The sequence below is a fragment of the Gopherus evgoodei genome, chromosome 14, assembly GCF_007399415.2.
Source record: "Gopherus evgoodei ecotype Sinaloan lineage chromosome 14, rGopEvg1_v1.p, whole genome shotgun sequence".
Classification (NCBI taxonomy): Eukaryota; Metazoa; Chordata; order Testudines; family Testudinidae; genus Gopherus; species Gopherus evgoodei.
In genome coordinates, this window is record NC_044335.1 from 30,367,662 (window position 1) to 30,383,375 (window position 15,714).

General features: G+C 47.3%; 1 protein-coding gene across 1 annotated transcript in view; it reads left to right on the forward strand.

Annotated features, from left to right (window-relative positions):
- The first annotated feature begins 1,095 nt into the window (after nt 1-1,095).
- TRPC4AP (transient receptor potential cation channel subfamily C member 4 associated protein) overlaps nt 1,096-15,714 on the forward strand; it is a 63,239-nt gene continuing 48,620 nt past the window's right edge. Inside the window, exon 1 of the mRNA XM_030533815.1 lies at nt 1,096-1,224. Coding sequence (XP_030389675.1) covers nt 1,096-1,224 — 129 coding nt within the window. The remainder of the gene's footprint in view (nt 1,225-15,714) is intronic.

A 15,714-nucleotide genomic window follows, 5' to 3' on the forward strand; every position in this document is an offset into this window, starting at 1 on the left:
TGCTGTTGGGTGTTGCAGTGAGGGTGGTGTGGTGTTACAGTGAGGGTGGAGTTGAAGTGAGGGTTGTGTTGCAGTGTTGGGTTTTGCAGTGACAGTGGTGTGTGTTACAGTGAAGGTTGTGTTGCAGTGTTGGGAGTTACAGGGAGGGTGGTGTTATGGTGTTACAGTGAGGATGGGGTTGAAGTGACGGATTTGTGCTGTTCGGTGTTGCAGTGAGAGTGGTGTGTGTTACAGTGAGGGTTGTGTTGCAGTGTTGGGTGTTGCAGTGAGAGTGGTGTGTGTTCCAGTGAGGGTTGTATTGCAGTATTGGGTGTTGCAGTGAGAGTGGTGCGTGTTCCAGTGAGGGTTGTGTTCAGGGGCGGCTCCAGGCATCAGCACGCCAAGCACGTGCCTGGGGCGGCAAGCCATGGAGGGTGCTCTGCCGGTCGCCGCAAGGGTGGCAGGCAGGTTGCCTTCGGCGGCTTGCCTGTGGAGGGTCCACTGGTCCCACAGCTTCAGCGGACCTCCTCCCGCAGGCGTGCCGACCAATCCGCGGGACCGGGGACCTCCCACAGACAAGCCGCTGAAGGCAGCCTACCTGCCGTGCTTGGGGCGGCAAAATACCAAGAGCCGCCCCTGGTTGTGTTGCAGTGTTGGATGTTGCAGTGATGGTTGTGTTAGGTGTTGCAGTGACAGTGGTGGGTGTTGCAGTGTTGGGTGTTGCAGTGAGAGCGGTGTGTGTTACAGTGAGGGTGGTATTCAGTGTTGGGTGTTACTGTTGCAGTGAGGGTGGCACTCCGAGTTGCCCTGCACCGTGCCCTCTACAGCCCTGCGCTAGAATCTGGAGAACAGACCCCGAGCACACGTCACCGATAGACGGAGCCAGCGCGCATGCGCTCCATCTCCTCACCCAGGCTGGGTCGGAACTAGGTTTCCCAGCGGCCCCCGGGCGGGCAGGCGCGGCCTCTCGCTCCTCCCGGCCCTGCAGTGCGGCCGGGGCCCGGCGGGAGGCGCTGTGGGGAGGCCCCTGCGCCGCTCCGTACAAAGCGCTGGAGGAGGGGGGCGCTTCTCCCTGTTTGTCTCCGTGCGATCCGAGGCCGAGCGGCAGGAGCGGCCATGGCGGCGGCGGGGGGTCCGGGGCCCGCCGGGGGCGGCCGGCGCGGAGCCCGCAGGGGGGCGGCCAACATCCTGGCCCAGCTCCGGCACGGGCAGCTGAGCGGCCGCGGCCTGACCCGGGGGGCGCAGGTACCGCGGGCCGGGCCGGGCGGGGGCCGCGCTGGCGGGCTGAGGAGGTCGCGGGTCCCCGTCGGGCTGGGTGGCGGCGGAGAGTCACCGCCAGGGGCAGGCCGGGGGGATCCGCCTTGGGCGGAGGGGCAGGCCCGCCGCTGGAGACCTGTCAGAGGGGCCTTGGGCTCCCCCAGCTCGCGGGGTCCGGGGCGGGGCCCAGCCGGGCCTTCCTGCCTCGAGCTTCCCCAGTTGCCAGCCTTGGAGGCCTGTTCCGGAGCAGCCGCTCGGCTCGGCCCCGACGCTTCCTTCTTCCGCTCCTGGCCCGGGGTCGTGGCTCTGGCCTTGGCTCGCTCCTCTGCTTGGCCTCGAGCCCTCGCACTGTCTGTGAAGGTGGAGATCGCAAAATCTAGCCCGGGCTGGGAGGGGGCTTGGCTTTGCTCCCCGGTTTTCTGTGCAGCAGAAGTGAAGGTCTCTGATTCCCCTGCTGGAAGCAGGATTCAGATTCACCATTGCCAGGGCTGTAGGTTCTTAAATTCTCTCTTGGGTACTTTACATCTGCCCACCTGGAAGACTCTTGCCTGGTTCCCTTCTTGCTGGGCTCTTCAGCGTGTAGGGAGACAAGGTGGGTAAAGAAGAGCTGTGTGGAAGCTTCAAAGCTTGTGTCTCACCAACAGAAGTTGATCCAATAAAAGATATTGCCTGCCCCACCTCTCTCTAATATGCTGGGACCAGCATGGCTGCCACAACAGGGTATATCTTCAGCATGTAGGTTATCTTGAGGGCCTTACCACAACTGTTCTAGCGGTGGAAACTGGAGGAAAAGTCAAAAGTGCTGAGCAGCAAAACTGTAGCTAGTATCAGAGGGGTAGCTGTGTTAGTCTTTATCAACAAAAACAATGAGTCCAGTGGCACCATAAAGACTAACAGTTTTATTTGGCATAAGCTTTTGTGGGTTAAAAAAACAAAACATTTCTTTAGAGGCATGGAGGAGGGAGGGGATAGCTCAGTGGTTTGAGCATTGGCCTACTAAACCGAGGGTTGCAAGTTCAATCCTTGAGGGAGCCATTTGGGAATTGGTCCTGCTTTGAGCAAGGGGTTGGACTAGATGATCTCTTGAGGTCCTTTCCAACCCTTATAATCTATGATTCTATGAAATCTTTTAGCCTTTAAGGTGCCACCGGACTCCTCATTGTTTTCGTGAAAACTGTAGCTGAGTTCTTATTTGGTGGCAGCAACTGAAGAAGCAACCCTCAATGTCCCCAAACTCTCAACCACTTTTCTGATTAGTTCTTTGGCCTTCCAGGGACTAGGTTTACTCCCCTATCTGCTTTCTAGGTCCATCTAGCACTGCAAGCCAGCAGCACTACAAACCTCAGCATCACCTGTAAATGAAGAGAATGAACTTATTTTTTGTGACTTGCTTTCCCTTTCCCTGCCACCAGGGTATTTGTGTAAAAGAACTGGAGGAGAAGGGCAAATTTTCCCACAGCATAGAAATGCTGTTCTGCAGTAGCATTTTGGTTGGAAGTGGGTATGGGTAGCTCTCTGTTCTGAAGAGAAATGAAGCCCTGCATAGAATTATGATTTAATATGTTAAGCACATTATTGATTCAGTTGGCACACATGACCTGTTGACTTTAGTTCTGAGTAGGTTTGGTTCTGCACCTATTGAGTAGGAGGCCCGTTTGTGTGTTCTGTTAAAATAACACTGATCTTGACACTTTGAAATCGCTTTTCACTGTTGGTCTCATGGACTATTGAGAACGAAGTCTGTTTTTTGACTGGGACTTAGCTTACTCTGTGTGGTCTGTTTTGGAAAGCAGTGCATGGGTGCTGGGCTGTGAGCTGCTATTAATATAAAGAAAGTAGCATTTATTTTGGAGGAAAATATGAAGAATTATGTGGACTTTGCAGACTGAAAACTTATTTATACTATTCTGGCAAGCCCTTCCTCCTCCTCCTCCTCTTCTCTCTTCCCCCTGAAGTAGAAATAACAGCAAAAAAGGTTCACTCTTTTGACTGAACCCTGGTTAATGAGACATGGCCTCTACACTTAACTTTTTTGCTATTGGGAGGGGATTGGGACAAGAGATAACTTCAGTGGAAACGAGTATTTGTGTTTAAGCACTTTGGACCGGTTCAAGATATTGTCCACCTGAGTAAAATGACTTTTCACCAACTTTTGCTTTTCTTTATATTTTGTTAGCGTATTAATTTAACTTTGACATGGCTTCTTTAAAGTGAGTTTTTATTCCCACAGATCGTTTCATATCTGTAATACATTCGTGGTCTGAATCATGCCTTGTGCTGTGTTCATCACAACTAATCTCATGTTATACAGATTTAAATAAATGATCAGGTGTGCATGTGATAAAAGAATGCACAGCAAGGTGTTCTGTCACTTTAGATATCTGTACACCTTCACTTTAGCCCCTCTCGCTGCACATAGCTGAGAAGTGCAGATGACATTAGTGCATTTTTTGTTGTTAGTGCTTGTATAAAATGTTTAAGTGTGTGTGTGTGACTAGACCTGTGCAATTACCCGCAATACTTGGTCAGAACCTTTTGCTAGCTACATCACTCCTTTTATAAAACTCACTTTCTAAAATGCTTTCAGCATGACTTGGCTGCATTGAGAGGCTTAAAGCTGAAGGCTGAGAGCTCCCAGTGCTTAAGTGCCACAAGAACACTTCATTAAATTACTTGGATTGAGGGAGCAGTTTAATTGCCTGACAGGTTATGGACTGTGTAACTGGCACAGGATTAGAACTTAACTGTGGCATTAAAAATAATTTTAGTGGTGCAGTGTTAAATGCTTGTGTATACTTGCTTGGAGCTGGGAGATATTCAAGCAAGTGTCATAATCTCATAACCTGGCATGTTTTTCTTTTGTATCATGGCAAATGTTGTTGAGGCTCTTTTAAACTCATGGGTTTTCACTCTGTTGTGTGAAGGACTTCACCAAACAGGGGCAGAGAGAGGTGGGAATCACTGTTGTAATATACCATCTGAGTTTCTCCTCTGTCTCTGTGGGAAGTCCATGTGTAAAGCACTTGGGTGTGACTCCTGTTTGTTTGGACACTTATTTACTGCTTATAAAAACAATATTTAGGTGCCTTTTAATCAGTTAAAATTCGACATTATCAAAGTATTACAAATATTTCCCAATAGACTAATTCATTTAGTTCTTAAACGCTCATCTGAGCAGGCTTCTCAATTATCCTTCCCTCCCCTCCCCAGAGCCTCAACTCATCCACTCCTAGGGTATGGCTACACTTGCACTTCAAAGCGCTGCCGCGGCAGCGCTTTGAAGTTTCGAGTGTGGTCGCAGCGCTGGCGCTGGGAGAGAGCTCTTCCAGTGCTGCTCGTACTCCACGTCCTCTACGGGTGTAGCTTGCAGTGCTGGGAGCCGCGCTTCCAGCACTGCAGCACTGTTTACAGCGCTGTATCTTGCAGCGCTCAGGGTGGTGGTTTTTTCACACCCCTGAGCGCGAAAGTTGCAGCGCTGTAAAGCGCCAGTGTAGCCATGGCCCTAGATGCCTGAGAGAAATGGTTGGCTTTGCAGGTATATGGAAGGCTAACTGAGCTGGGCTCTGGCAACCTGAGGGCGGAGATGAATTTTAAAGTCAAGGATAATGGCACAGGGGACATTCTTTCCTGTTCATAGCAGAGAAGCTCCATGTCAGCTGCCTCCACTGACTGTGGGTGAGGCAGTACAGCAAGGGGACAGACAGTCTCTCAGGACCTGGTTACCTAAACCATTTAGAGTTATATAGGCCAAAACCAACACGTCTGATTCCATCTAGACACTGAGACTCAGTCAGTAACCTTCCTTGAGCATCTCGTATTTGCTCTCAACATGAAGCTCTAATTAGTAAATGGAGTCCTGTATTCAGCACTAGCTTCAGTTTCTGGGCAATCTCAAGATCCAGCTCCGCATAAGAAACAATATAGAGGCCTTGTCTAAAAGTGACAAAGGCCCAGATAAATGTTGCAAGATCTGCATGTGGAAGGTATGGTCATTCTAGTCTTACCAGGAACAGATGGAAAAGCTTGTCCGGCTGCAGCTGGCACTTGAATATCTAGCAGCAGTTGGAGTCTGGCAAGACCCCTGAACTATGGACATCCTATAACAAATGGTTGTCACGTTTTCTCAGCAAGGGTGCTGATCTAATTCCTTCCAGTTCTTCCTGGCTACTTCTCAAATCTACTGACATTATCTCTATCTTATTTGGATTGAGGTTCAGCCAGTTAGCCCTCATGAGGGCAGGCACCAATCACCAGTAAGACTCTAGGTCAGTCCGCTGTGCTGCATTAGTAAGGTCCTAGAATTAGAGACATAGAGCAAAGTAATGCTAGAAACTCAAACAGAATAGACCCTGTGTTTGTCTTCTCAAGTCTTGCCTCAGTTTGAAACAGATTTTCTTGCCATGAGGAATTTTTTTCTTGAAGAAAATGTGGGTGATAATTTATCCAGGTTCCTTTACTTTATTATCAACCCATCAGAACAGTTCCACTGTATGCATCTTTTCCTCCACCGTAGCATCTGCCAATAGACCTTTATTTGTCTTCTGTACAGTCATGGCATAACACTGGGAACATTTTGTTGTAATTCATCAAACTTAGAACATGACTCCCTTACCAGTGTTCTAACAGGCTCTCCTCTTCCTTCATCTGGTGCAAATCATCTGTAAACAGTGGTGTAATGTGTGGGTGAAACCAGGAGAGAGGTTGCCTAGGGGCCTGTCTTAATAATGATGGAAACAATGTCATCAGAAAGTCCAACCAGGTTATTCACAGTGGTCTGTTGGCAATACATTTATGTTCCCTCAGCAGTCTCTGAGAGCAGGCTATCAAATTGGTCTCAAACCCTGCAGGACTGCCAAGGTCTAGCTGAAACAGTTGGAATGAAGTATCAGAGGGTAGCCGTGTTAGTCTGGATCTGTAAAAGCAGCAAAGAATCCTGTGGCACCTTATAGACTAACAGACGTTTTGGAGCATGAGCTTTCGTGGGTGAATACCCACTTCCTCAGATGCATGAGGTTGGAATGAGGTTCAAAAGGAGTCGGTCCTCTATCCATGCCATGTGATCAGCTGCTACTGGGAATAAAGTCTCCAAACTGACAGTGCCATTCTTATTCACTTATCAAATCCCTCACTCTGAAAGAAAATGTTTAATTCTTTAAAAATATACATATGGATCTCACCACTACATATTATCAACACTCTGTACTTATCTCTTCTTCCCTCTGCCCCAGCATCACCTAAGATTTTTTTTTCTTCTGAACAGTCTTTGCAATCACATTCAAGTATTGGCCCTTTAAAAAAGGGAAGTTTCTTCACATCCACCTCACCCACTCAAAAAGCACAATTACTGTTGCAAATCAACAGCCTCACACAAGTTCATGCAAAAGGGAGGGATCAGGCTACAGACAGAAGAGCAGCTGCGACTCCCTTGTAGTCTGTCTTGGCTGTAGCCTGAGGCCTCTGACAGCTTCTTCGTCAGGCTGCTCTTCCTGGTGGTTAAGGGACCTGGCTGGGCCCCAGTGCAGTTGCTATTGGTAGGTTGCTGCCTCTTCAGGATTGTGGGCATAGGAAGCCTAGGGATGTGCTTATGTATGGCAGAAGGGAGAGCATGCCTGATGGCTACACCATGCTCTAGAAGTGCTATGAAATAAGTGCTGGATGTTAGTACTCTTATACTACTACTTTATTCAGTATGCATAAAAGTGAGTAAAAAGGGAAAACTTTAGTCAGTTTCAAGGTGCCGGTAACAACCTCCTCCAAAAGTTGGTCACCTCAAAATGAGGCACAAATCCAGTTACTTTGTGAACCACTGCTGTTGTCTTGTGCTAATCCATAGCAGAGTATGCATGTCCAGTGTGGGAATGATCCATCCATGCTAAGGAATTAGACCCTGTTCTGAATGACAGTTGTCATGGAATAACAGGATGTCTAAAACCAACACCAAAGGATAACTGGTACAGGCTGGCATTGCACTACCTGATATCAGGAGGAGGATAGCAAGCCAAAGGAAAAGATCACGGCAAATGGAAGATCCAAGGCTTCCATTATATGATCACCCAGGAGCAGTCAAATGCTTTAAATCACAAAAGAGTTTTATAGCCAGTGTAATGCCTTTGGATATGCCAGCACAAGGCATGACTGTGGTAATGGAATGAAAGCCTGCGTGCAGTTGGATGGGCTGAAATAGATCTGGAACCCAAGGAGGACATTCCCGGAGAGGCCGATACAGACTTGTCAATGTGGCGATGCCTGAACTGCCTGTGCATGCAAGCAGGCAGGTCAAAGACTAATATGATCAAATGGGGCTACTCTAATGACACGAATATATATGAGTGCAGTGAGATGCAGACTATGGAATACCTGCTTGTTTGCTGACTCTTTGGGGAGCTCGTATGAAAGAGGACCTCGCTGCACGACGGAAAGAGCCATCAATTGTGCACAATTCTGGTCAAACATCTAGTTTGTGACAAAGGCACAAGAAGAAGTTTCAAGGCAGTAAACTTTCAAATTTCACTATCTGTGAAAGAACAGTCAGGGACTGAAAGGTAAACTAACCAATGGGTGCGGTTGTTTTCTTTAGAGAAAACATACTAGCCTTGGTCTGAGCATTAGAATGTCTAAACATCAGTGGCCTTTTCTGCAAACTATCACAGTGGGCTCAACACTGAAAGCTACCGTAATTAAAGGCAATATTCTGTCGCTGCTGTGCACACAAAAACCCCATTGTCTTTAGTGGGTTTTCCACGTGAGGAGCAGCTGGAATATTGGGTCCTTATTCATCTTGAAAGGCAGACTCTTCAGTGATAATCGGTTAGCATCAGCTCAGGGACAACTGTGATTGGCAATCCAGCAAAAGAGAAATCTCCTAAAATGTTCAGGCACTGAGCTGCCTGTAATAATGAAAACTGCAGCACAATATGACACTTTTGGTATAGGTAAATGTAAAAAGTACATTGCTAACATTTTAAAAGAATCTTTTGTATAATTAAAAGTAAGAAGTGACCATCTTGAATCTGACATGCAATAGTATAAGGCACGCAGGCAATTCTGCATACAAGAGCATGAGAGGCAGGTGTTTTTCAGTCTTTTCTAAAGTAAAGTAACTTTTGAAAGAAAAAATAGCATTGTGTTATGGTAGTGCCTTTACAAACACATAGTAAAAGGCAATCCCTTCTTTGAAGAGATTAGTTTAAATCGACATGGCAGACAAAGGGTGGACGGGAGAACAGGCCTAGAGAGATGAAGTCACTTGCCAACAATCTTTCAGTAGTTAGTATCAGAGCTGGAAGTAGAGCCCTGGTCTCCTGAATCCTAGTCCAGTGCCCTAGCCACTAGGTTATGCTTGCTCTCAAGTAATAGTAAAAATTAAGAGTGCTATAAACATGTAACTCTTTAAAAGACCAGTGAGTCCGGTGGCAGGTTAAAGACTAAGGTGCCACCAGACTCCTTGCTGTTTTTATGGATACAGACTAACACGGCTACCGCTCTGATATTTAAAAGACCAAAAGATGTATTGCATGTAATCTTAACAGAATCTGGAAAGTCTCTGGCATGTTTAATGCTCTCATACGTTGAGCTGCCCTACTGGAGTCCCAGTTATATCGTTGTCAATAAAACAATCTCCGCTGTAATTGAGACATTTCACCATTATTTATGGACCAGCAGTTCATCCCTGTTCACTTAAAACTCCTCTGAAAATTACTGCGTAATCCTGATTTAGTGTTTGTTACCATCTCTGGTGGTAAATTGAAGTGGGCGGTCTTGTTCACCCTTTCAGTCAAATTATAATTCTTTCTGCAGAGAACGTTGTATTGAGAAAAAACAGCCAAGTTGACATTGTCGTTGTTAGTGATTGGAAAACTACAAATAAATAAGTCATCTCAGTTGACTGGGCACTCCCTAAAATAATGAATAGCACTCCTCTGGTAGTTTTCCAGTGAGTGCTTGCTAAGGAACACTAGTCTACCCAGTCAGGGGATAGCTGTGTTAGTCTGTATCCGCAAAAATAACAAGGAGTCTGGTGGCACCTTAAAGACTAACAGATTTATTTGGGCATAAGTTTTCATGGGGAAGAAGTGAGGGTTTTTTACCCATGAAAGCTTATGCCCAAATAAATCTGTTGATCTCAGTAAAAGATTTAAACGGTTAGTTGCACAGACATCAACATTCCCTTTTTCCCCCAAATAAAATGCTTAGAACGTATCAAGTTAAAAAAAAAAACTTCAAAAAGTTTGTTTCCTTATTTTTAAATAATGTGGAATTTTTAAAGAAAATCAAACAACCTTAATTTTGTTAAGCTGTACATCAGCTGTACATTCTTCTCTTAAATTTGTAGAAGACGCTATTTGAAAAAAAAAAAAAAAGTGGGAGACTTGGCATTTCTAAAAGGCTTCCAGTCTGTTTGATACATCATCACCACACTAACTTTGTTTTGGTTGGGGTGTGTGTGTGTGTGTGTACACACAAACACACAAGTGCTATAGTTTCAGGAATACACACACACACACAAGTGCTATAGTTTCAGGAATACACACACAAGTGCTATAGTTTCAGGATCGTGGCTTAAGGATATTCTCTCCAATGTAAGTTGCAATGGTTAAAGAATGCTTAGGTGCAGTTATGAGCTTCCAAAATATTAAGAGGTTCCCTCCTCCTCACCTCATGAGAGGGTCGTGCCCCCCCAAGGGGTTGTGCCCCATCCAACCCCCCATGTTCCTTGACACCCCCCCAAGGACCCCTGACCCATCCACCCCCCTTCCCTGTCCCCTGACTACCCACCACCACCTCATCCAACCCCTGCTCCTTCTTGACTGCCCCTCCGGGACCCTTGCCTCCATTCAATCCCCCTGTTCCCTGCCCTCTGACTGCCCCGACCCCTAGCCACCTCCCCACAACCCACCAAACTCCCCTGCCCTCTTCCAACACCCCGTCCCTTCTCCTGTCCCCTTACCACACTGCCTGGGGCTGGGGCTGGGTCCACTCAGCCGGCACCGGTACCGCCGCCGCGGGGCCCCGACACTCCCCTGGCCGGGCCAGGTCCAGGTCTGCTCGGCCAGCACCGGGACCGGCGCCACAGGCTCGAGCTGAGCCAGGTCGGAACCGCTCAGCCGGGACCAGCCCGAGCCGGGAGTGCTTGGCTGGGACCGGGCTGGGACGCTCGGCCGGGGCCAGTTGGAGCTGGACTGGGCCCTGGGTGCCATGCCTCTCTGGAGCCTTCCTCACGTCCGTCCACTCCGTCCAGCTTACCTGCCTGCTCCTTGTTTCAGGTTTCCCGCAAACATTTGATTTGCAGGAAGCAGGGGAGAGGGAGGAGGAGGAGAAGGGCGGAGCATTCAGGGGAGGAGGGGGCATGAGCTGGGGTCGGGTGGACAGCTGCCTGAGCCTTTGTTAAATTTAAAAGCTTTTTTAGAGCCGTTTGTCCTGGAACAACTGGTTGGTTCTAAAAAGGCTTCTAAATTTAACAACTGGTTCCTGCGAACCGGTGTGAACTAGCCCCAGCTCACCACTGGTTAGGTGCCCATCTTTTGGGAACTAGAGATGATAAAGCAGGGATAGGAAATAACAATGAGATTCCATATAGAGGGAATGCAAGTTAACGCACATGGGATGCTGAGGGATAATCTGAAAAGATTCGCTGAAAGGGAAGAACGTGGGAAGCAAGAATGGCTGAAAGAGACTTCAGTGTGATATCAGACAGCCAATCAGATAAATGTACTAGCAAAGAGAGTATAGTTTTGAGTGCAAACATGGTGGCTCCCGTCACAGAGCAGAGGAAGGGATAACCCCCTCATATGACACATTGCACCTGGAATACAGCATCCATTTTCTGGGCACTTTAACAATGCATTAGCAAATTGGAGTGAGTACCGAGAAGAGGAACAAAGCTGATCAAGGGCTTGATTTTAAGTAAATATTTTAGGGTTGGCCTGTTTCAGATCATCTGAAAGCTGCAAGTATTAGTGATAGTCTTTGGGGTATTATAAATAGGAAGAATGGGATGAAATTAAAAAGAAATATATAACTTTGTTCTTAAAATGCCTGTTTTCAAAGCACACAGGATGCTGAACATAATTTAGAAATTAAAACATAGGAATAGATTTATTTAGACGGAATAGTGGGGAAAAGCTTCGTGACTGAGTTATCAGGTTTTGGAATGATCTCAAGGGAAATGATGAACAATCTTGGGTGGGCTGGATGACTGAGCTATTTTATAGCTCTGTGTTTTAAACTACAATCTTCTCTAAATATATTCTGCTTGTTAGCTTTCAAATGAAGCTGTACTTCATACTTTCAGTTTTACACCGTCTGGAAGCACAGAGCTAATATTTGTTTAGGCATGGTATAGAGAACAATATACAGCTAGCTGGCAATAAAAGCTGACTGTTTTGAATTTTTCAGCCTAGTGTGTGCCAACCTGAGTCTCCTTATACACCCCACACCCCTCCTCTGTCCCCATCCCTTGCCCTGAGCCCCTTCCTGCACACCGTACCACCTCCCACACTCCCTCCCACACCCCAACCCCCTGCCCTGGCCCTACATACAATTCCCCCACCCAAATGTGGCCCTCGGCCCAAAAAGTTTGCTCACCCCTGCCTTAAAGACTAACAGATTTATTTGGGCATAAGCTTTTTGTGGCATAAGCTTTTCGGGGTTCACAGGTCCAACCCCGTAGAGGTTAACAACCAAAACAAAAACTCATTCCTTAACAGAGATCAGTGGTGGATTGGACCTTCTGACAGTAACTGTAAAGGGAGATAAGAGTTTGGAGAAGGTAGTGTTCTTGCCTGTGTTCCTAACACCTGCTAGTTGTTGACTACTGTAGACTGTTGCCATAGAGACAGCTTTACAGTATCTTCCATACTTTACAGTAACACTAAATATTCTCAGACATAAGTAGTTTGGGGCCTAACATCATTAGCCATACTTAGAAGTATACTCTGTCGTACCGTATGTAAACTGAATTGTAATTACAAATATTTAATTATGATTGGCACTAACAGAGTTTATTGCCAGTGTCTGTCACCATTTTATTAAAGAAAATAACTTGTTTCATTGATGTCATGGAGCATCCAACAGTATCGCAAACTCTTCATTCCTGGCATAGCTGCCCTAGCAGTTAGCTGAGACATGCCAGTTACACTTGGAAGTGTTCTTCATTCATGGTGAAAATATTCTTCTTTCACGCTGCTGTGCTGAGCATGACCAAGTATGTGATTCTCGGATGTAAACTGAACTGTCTGCTTCAGTTCCTCCTTTCAGTAACAAATTCACAATCAGATTATAACTTTTAAAAATAGTACCAGAGGGGTAGCCTCGCTAGTCTGGATCTGTAAAAGCAGGAAAGAGTCCTGTGGCACCTTATAGACTAACAGACGTATTGGAGCATGAGCTTTCGTTGCTGCTTTTAAAAATAGGTTACCATGAGGTCCATTGGACTTTTGCCAAGCAATCACAGTGTACAGGCCTAATGTATTTTTTAAAATAAAGTTTGTCCCTTCAAAGGAAAGTGAGCTCTTGTCATTGTTCAATGTGTAATGTTCCCTTTTAGGTTACTGTTTTCAAATTTCTCCCTCAGAAATGTTGAAACTCTTTTCTTCTTAGCTTACTCCTGTGCTAGTATCCACTCATGTAAGGCTTCTTGGAAGTTGTTCTCGCAAAGCCCTGAAACACTAGTTAACTAAAGCTTGAAAGCCATGAAATGTAAGCTTCTTGAACAGGCTTCTTACCTTGGGTTAAGAACTTCAATGAGAAAAGAGCCCTACTGCTTGTGTGGGAGGGGGACGGAAGGGGGGATACACTACAGAAGCGAATGCCTATTCGATTTCTTATTAGAGATGGAATTTTTTTCTATCTCAGGAGCTTCAGTTCAGCTTGATAAGATTTAGTTTTGTCTGAAGAGCATGTTATGGAAGTGCTGTCAGTGTGATTGGCACTGTACTGTGCATACAGATGGAGACAAGGTCTCTGCTCAAAGGATCTCAAGCCTAAATCAGATGCTGACAACAGAGCAAGGTGGAAAGCAAAAGTTCTGATTTGTGAAACAAAGTGAAATGATGGAACCTCGGTATTGTGCATCAGAATGAAACCAACACCTCTTGGAATTTCTGTGGAAAAACAAGGGACTCCTGCCCTTGAATAGCCATAGGCTAGTGGTTAAGTCCCTAACCTGGGATGTGGGAGACCCAGGTTCAGGTCCCTGTTTTGCCAGATTCAGAGACTGGTCTTGTATCTGGGTCTCCCATATCTTAGGTGAATGCCTTAACCACAGGACAAGTGGCTATTTTGGGGTGGGTGTCTCAGATGGTGACCAAAATTCCATCTTGGAGCAGAGAAACCAGTATTTCATTTCTGGCAAATCAGCATTCTCTGATGGAAAAGAAGAAGGTCCTCAAGGAATCATTTCTGAAGCACTTAGAGGAGAAGAAAGTGATCAGGAACAGTCAGCATGGATTCATCAAGGGCATGTCGTGCCTGAGTAACCTAACTGACTTCTATGAGAAGATAACTGGGTCTGTGGATGTGGATGAGGGGAAAGCAGTGGATGTGTTATTCCTTGACTTTAGTAAAGCTTTTGATATGGTCTCCCACAGTATTCTTGCCAGCAAGTTAAAGAAGTATGGGCTGGATGAATGGACTGTAAGGTGGATAGAAAGCTGGCTAGATCGTCAGGCTCAGTGAGTAGTGATCAATGGCTCCATGTCTAGTTGGCAGCCGGTATCAAGCGGAGTGCCTCAAGGGTCTGTCTTGGGGCCTGTTTTGTTCAATATTCTCATTAATGATCTGGAGGATGGTGTGGACTGCACTCTCAGCAAGTTTGCAGATGACAGTAAACTTGGAGTGGTAGATACACTGGAGGGTAGGGATAGGATACAGAGGGACCTAGACATATTAGAGGATTGGGCCAAAAGAAACCTGAGGAAATTCAATAAGGACAAGTGAAGAGTCCTGCAGTTCTACAGAAAAGGACCTAGAGGTTACAGTGGACGAGAAGCTGGATATGAGTCAACAGTGTGCCCTTGTTGCCAAGAAGGCTAACGGCATTTTGGGCTGTACAAGTAGGGGCATTGCCAGCAGATCGAGGGATGTGATCATTCCCCTCTATTTGACATTGGTGAGGCCTCATCTGGAGTACTGTGTCCAGTTTTGGGCCCCAAACTACAAGGATATGGAAAAATTGGAAAGAGTCCAGCAGAGGGCAACAAAAATGATTAGAAGGCTGGAGCACATGACTTATGAGGAGAGGCTGAGTGAACTTGGATTCTTTAATCTGCAGAAGAGAAGAATGAGGGGGGATTTGATAGCTGATTTCAACTACCTGAAAGGGGATTCCAAAGAGGATGGATCTAGACTTTTCTCAGTGGTACCAGATGAGAGTAATGGTTTCACGTTGCAGTGGATGAGGTTTAGGTTAGATATTAGGAAAAAACTTTTTCTTTAGAAGGGTGGTGAAGCACTGGAATGGGTTACCTAGGGAGGTGATGGAATCAGGGAGAAGGGGTGGTTGGATGGGGCAGGGGTCCCCAGCGGGGCAGTCAGGAAAGGGGGGGTTGGATGGGGCAGGTGTCCCGGAGGGGGAGTCAGGAGGTGGGGGGGGGGTGGTCAGATAGAGGTCCGGAGCTGGGCCATGCATGGCTGTTTGGGGGAGGCACAGCCTCTCTTAACTGGCCCTCCATACAACTTCAGAAACCTGATGCGGCCCTCAGACCAAAAAGTTTGCCCACCCCAGTCTAGGGCAATGGTTCCCAAACTTTTTTGGTCATGCCCCCCCCATTACCTGGTCTGCCCTCCCCCCCCAGCCTGCCAGGGGCCAGGAGCTGGCCCCATGGCTGGGAGCCGGGGGCCACTGTCGGGACTGGAGCTAGGGCTGCAGCCAGGAGCAGAACTAGGGCTGGGGACATGGAACTGAGGGCAGAGTGGATCTGGGTGGCGCTCCCTCCCCACCCCCTGTGGGGGCTGGCCCAGGCACCCTGAGTCCAGTCAGCTGCCGTACTCCCAACAGGGAACTGACTGGAGTCTTGATGCAGTCCGGGGGGGAAAGCAGGGCTCCAGGCCAGGAACCTGGAGGGGAGGGCAGGGCAGCAGGGCTCCAAGCCGGGACCCAGGTGGGAGGGAGGTGCAGCCCAAGCTGGGAGCCTGGGTGGCATCGAAGCGAAGACCTGGCAGCAGCCGAGCTGGGCAGCAGGGCTTTCTTGTCAATTTTGGCTTTCTTGCCAACAGCCAATGTAAGTAATGCAGTGTTTACATTGACACTTTCACCCTAACTACGCCAACATAAGCACTATGCCTGCCAGTGTACTAGGGCACTTGCATCGGTGGGAGCAAGGTTGTAGTGTGTACACTGACATAGGCCAACATAAGCTTCCTTTTGTCAACTGTGTAGTGTAGATCAGGCCTTATACCTGTATACGGTGGCACAGCAGCAGTGTTGCACTGTAGACATGCATTACAATGATGGGACAGGTTCTCCTGTCACCATAGCTA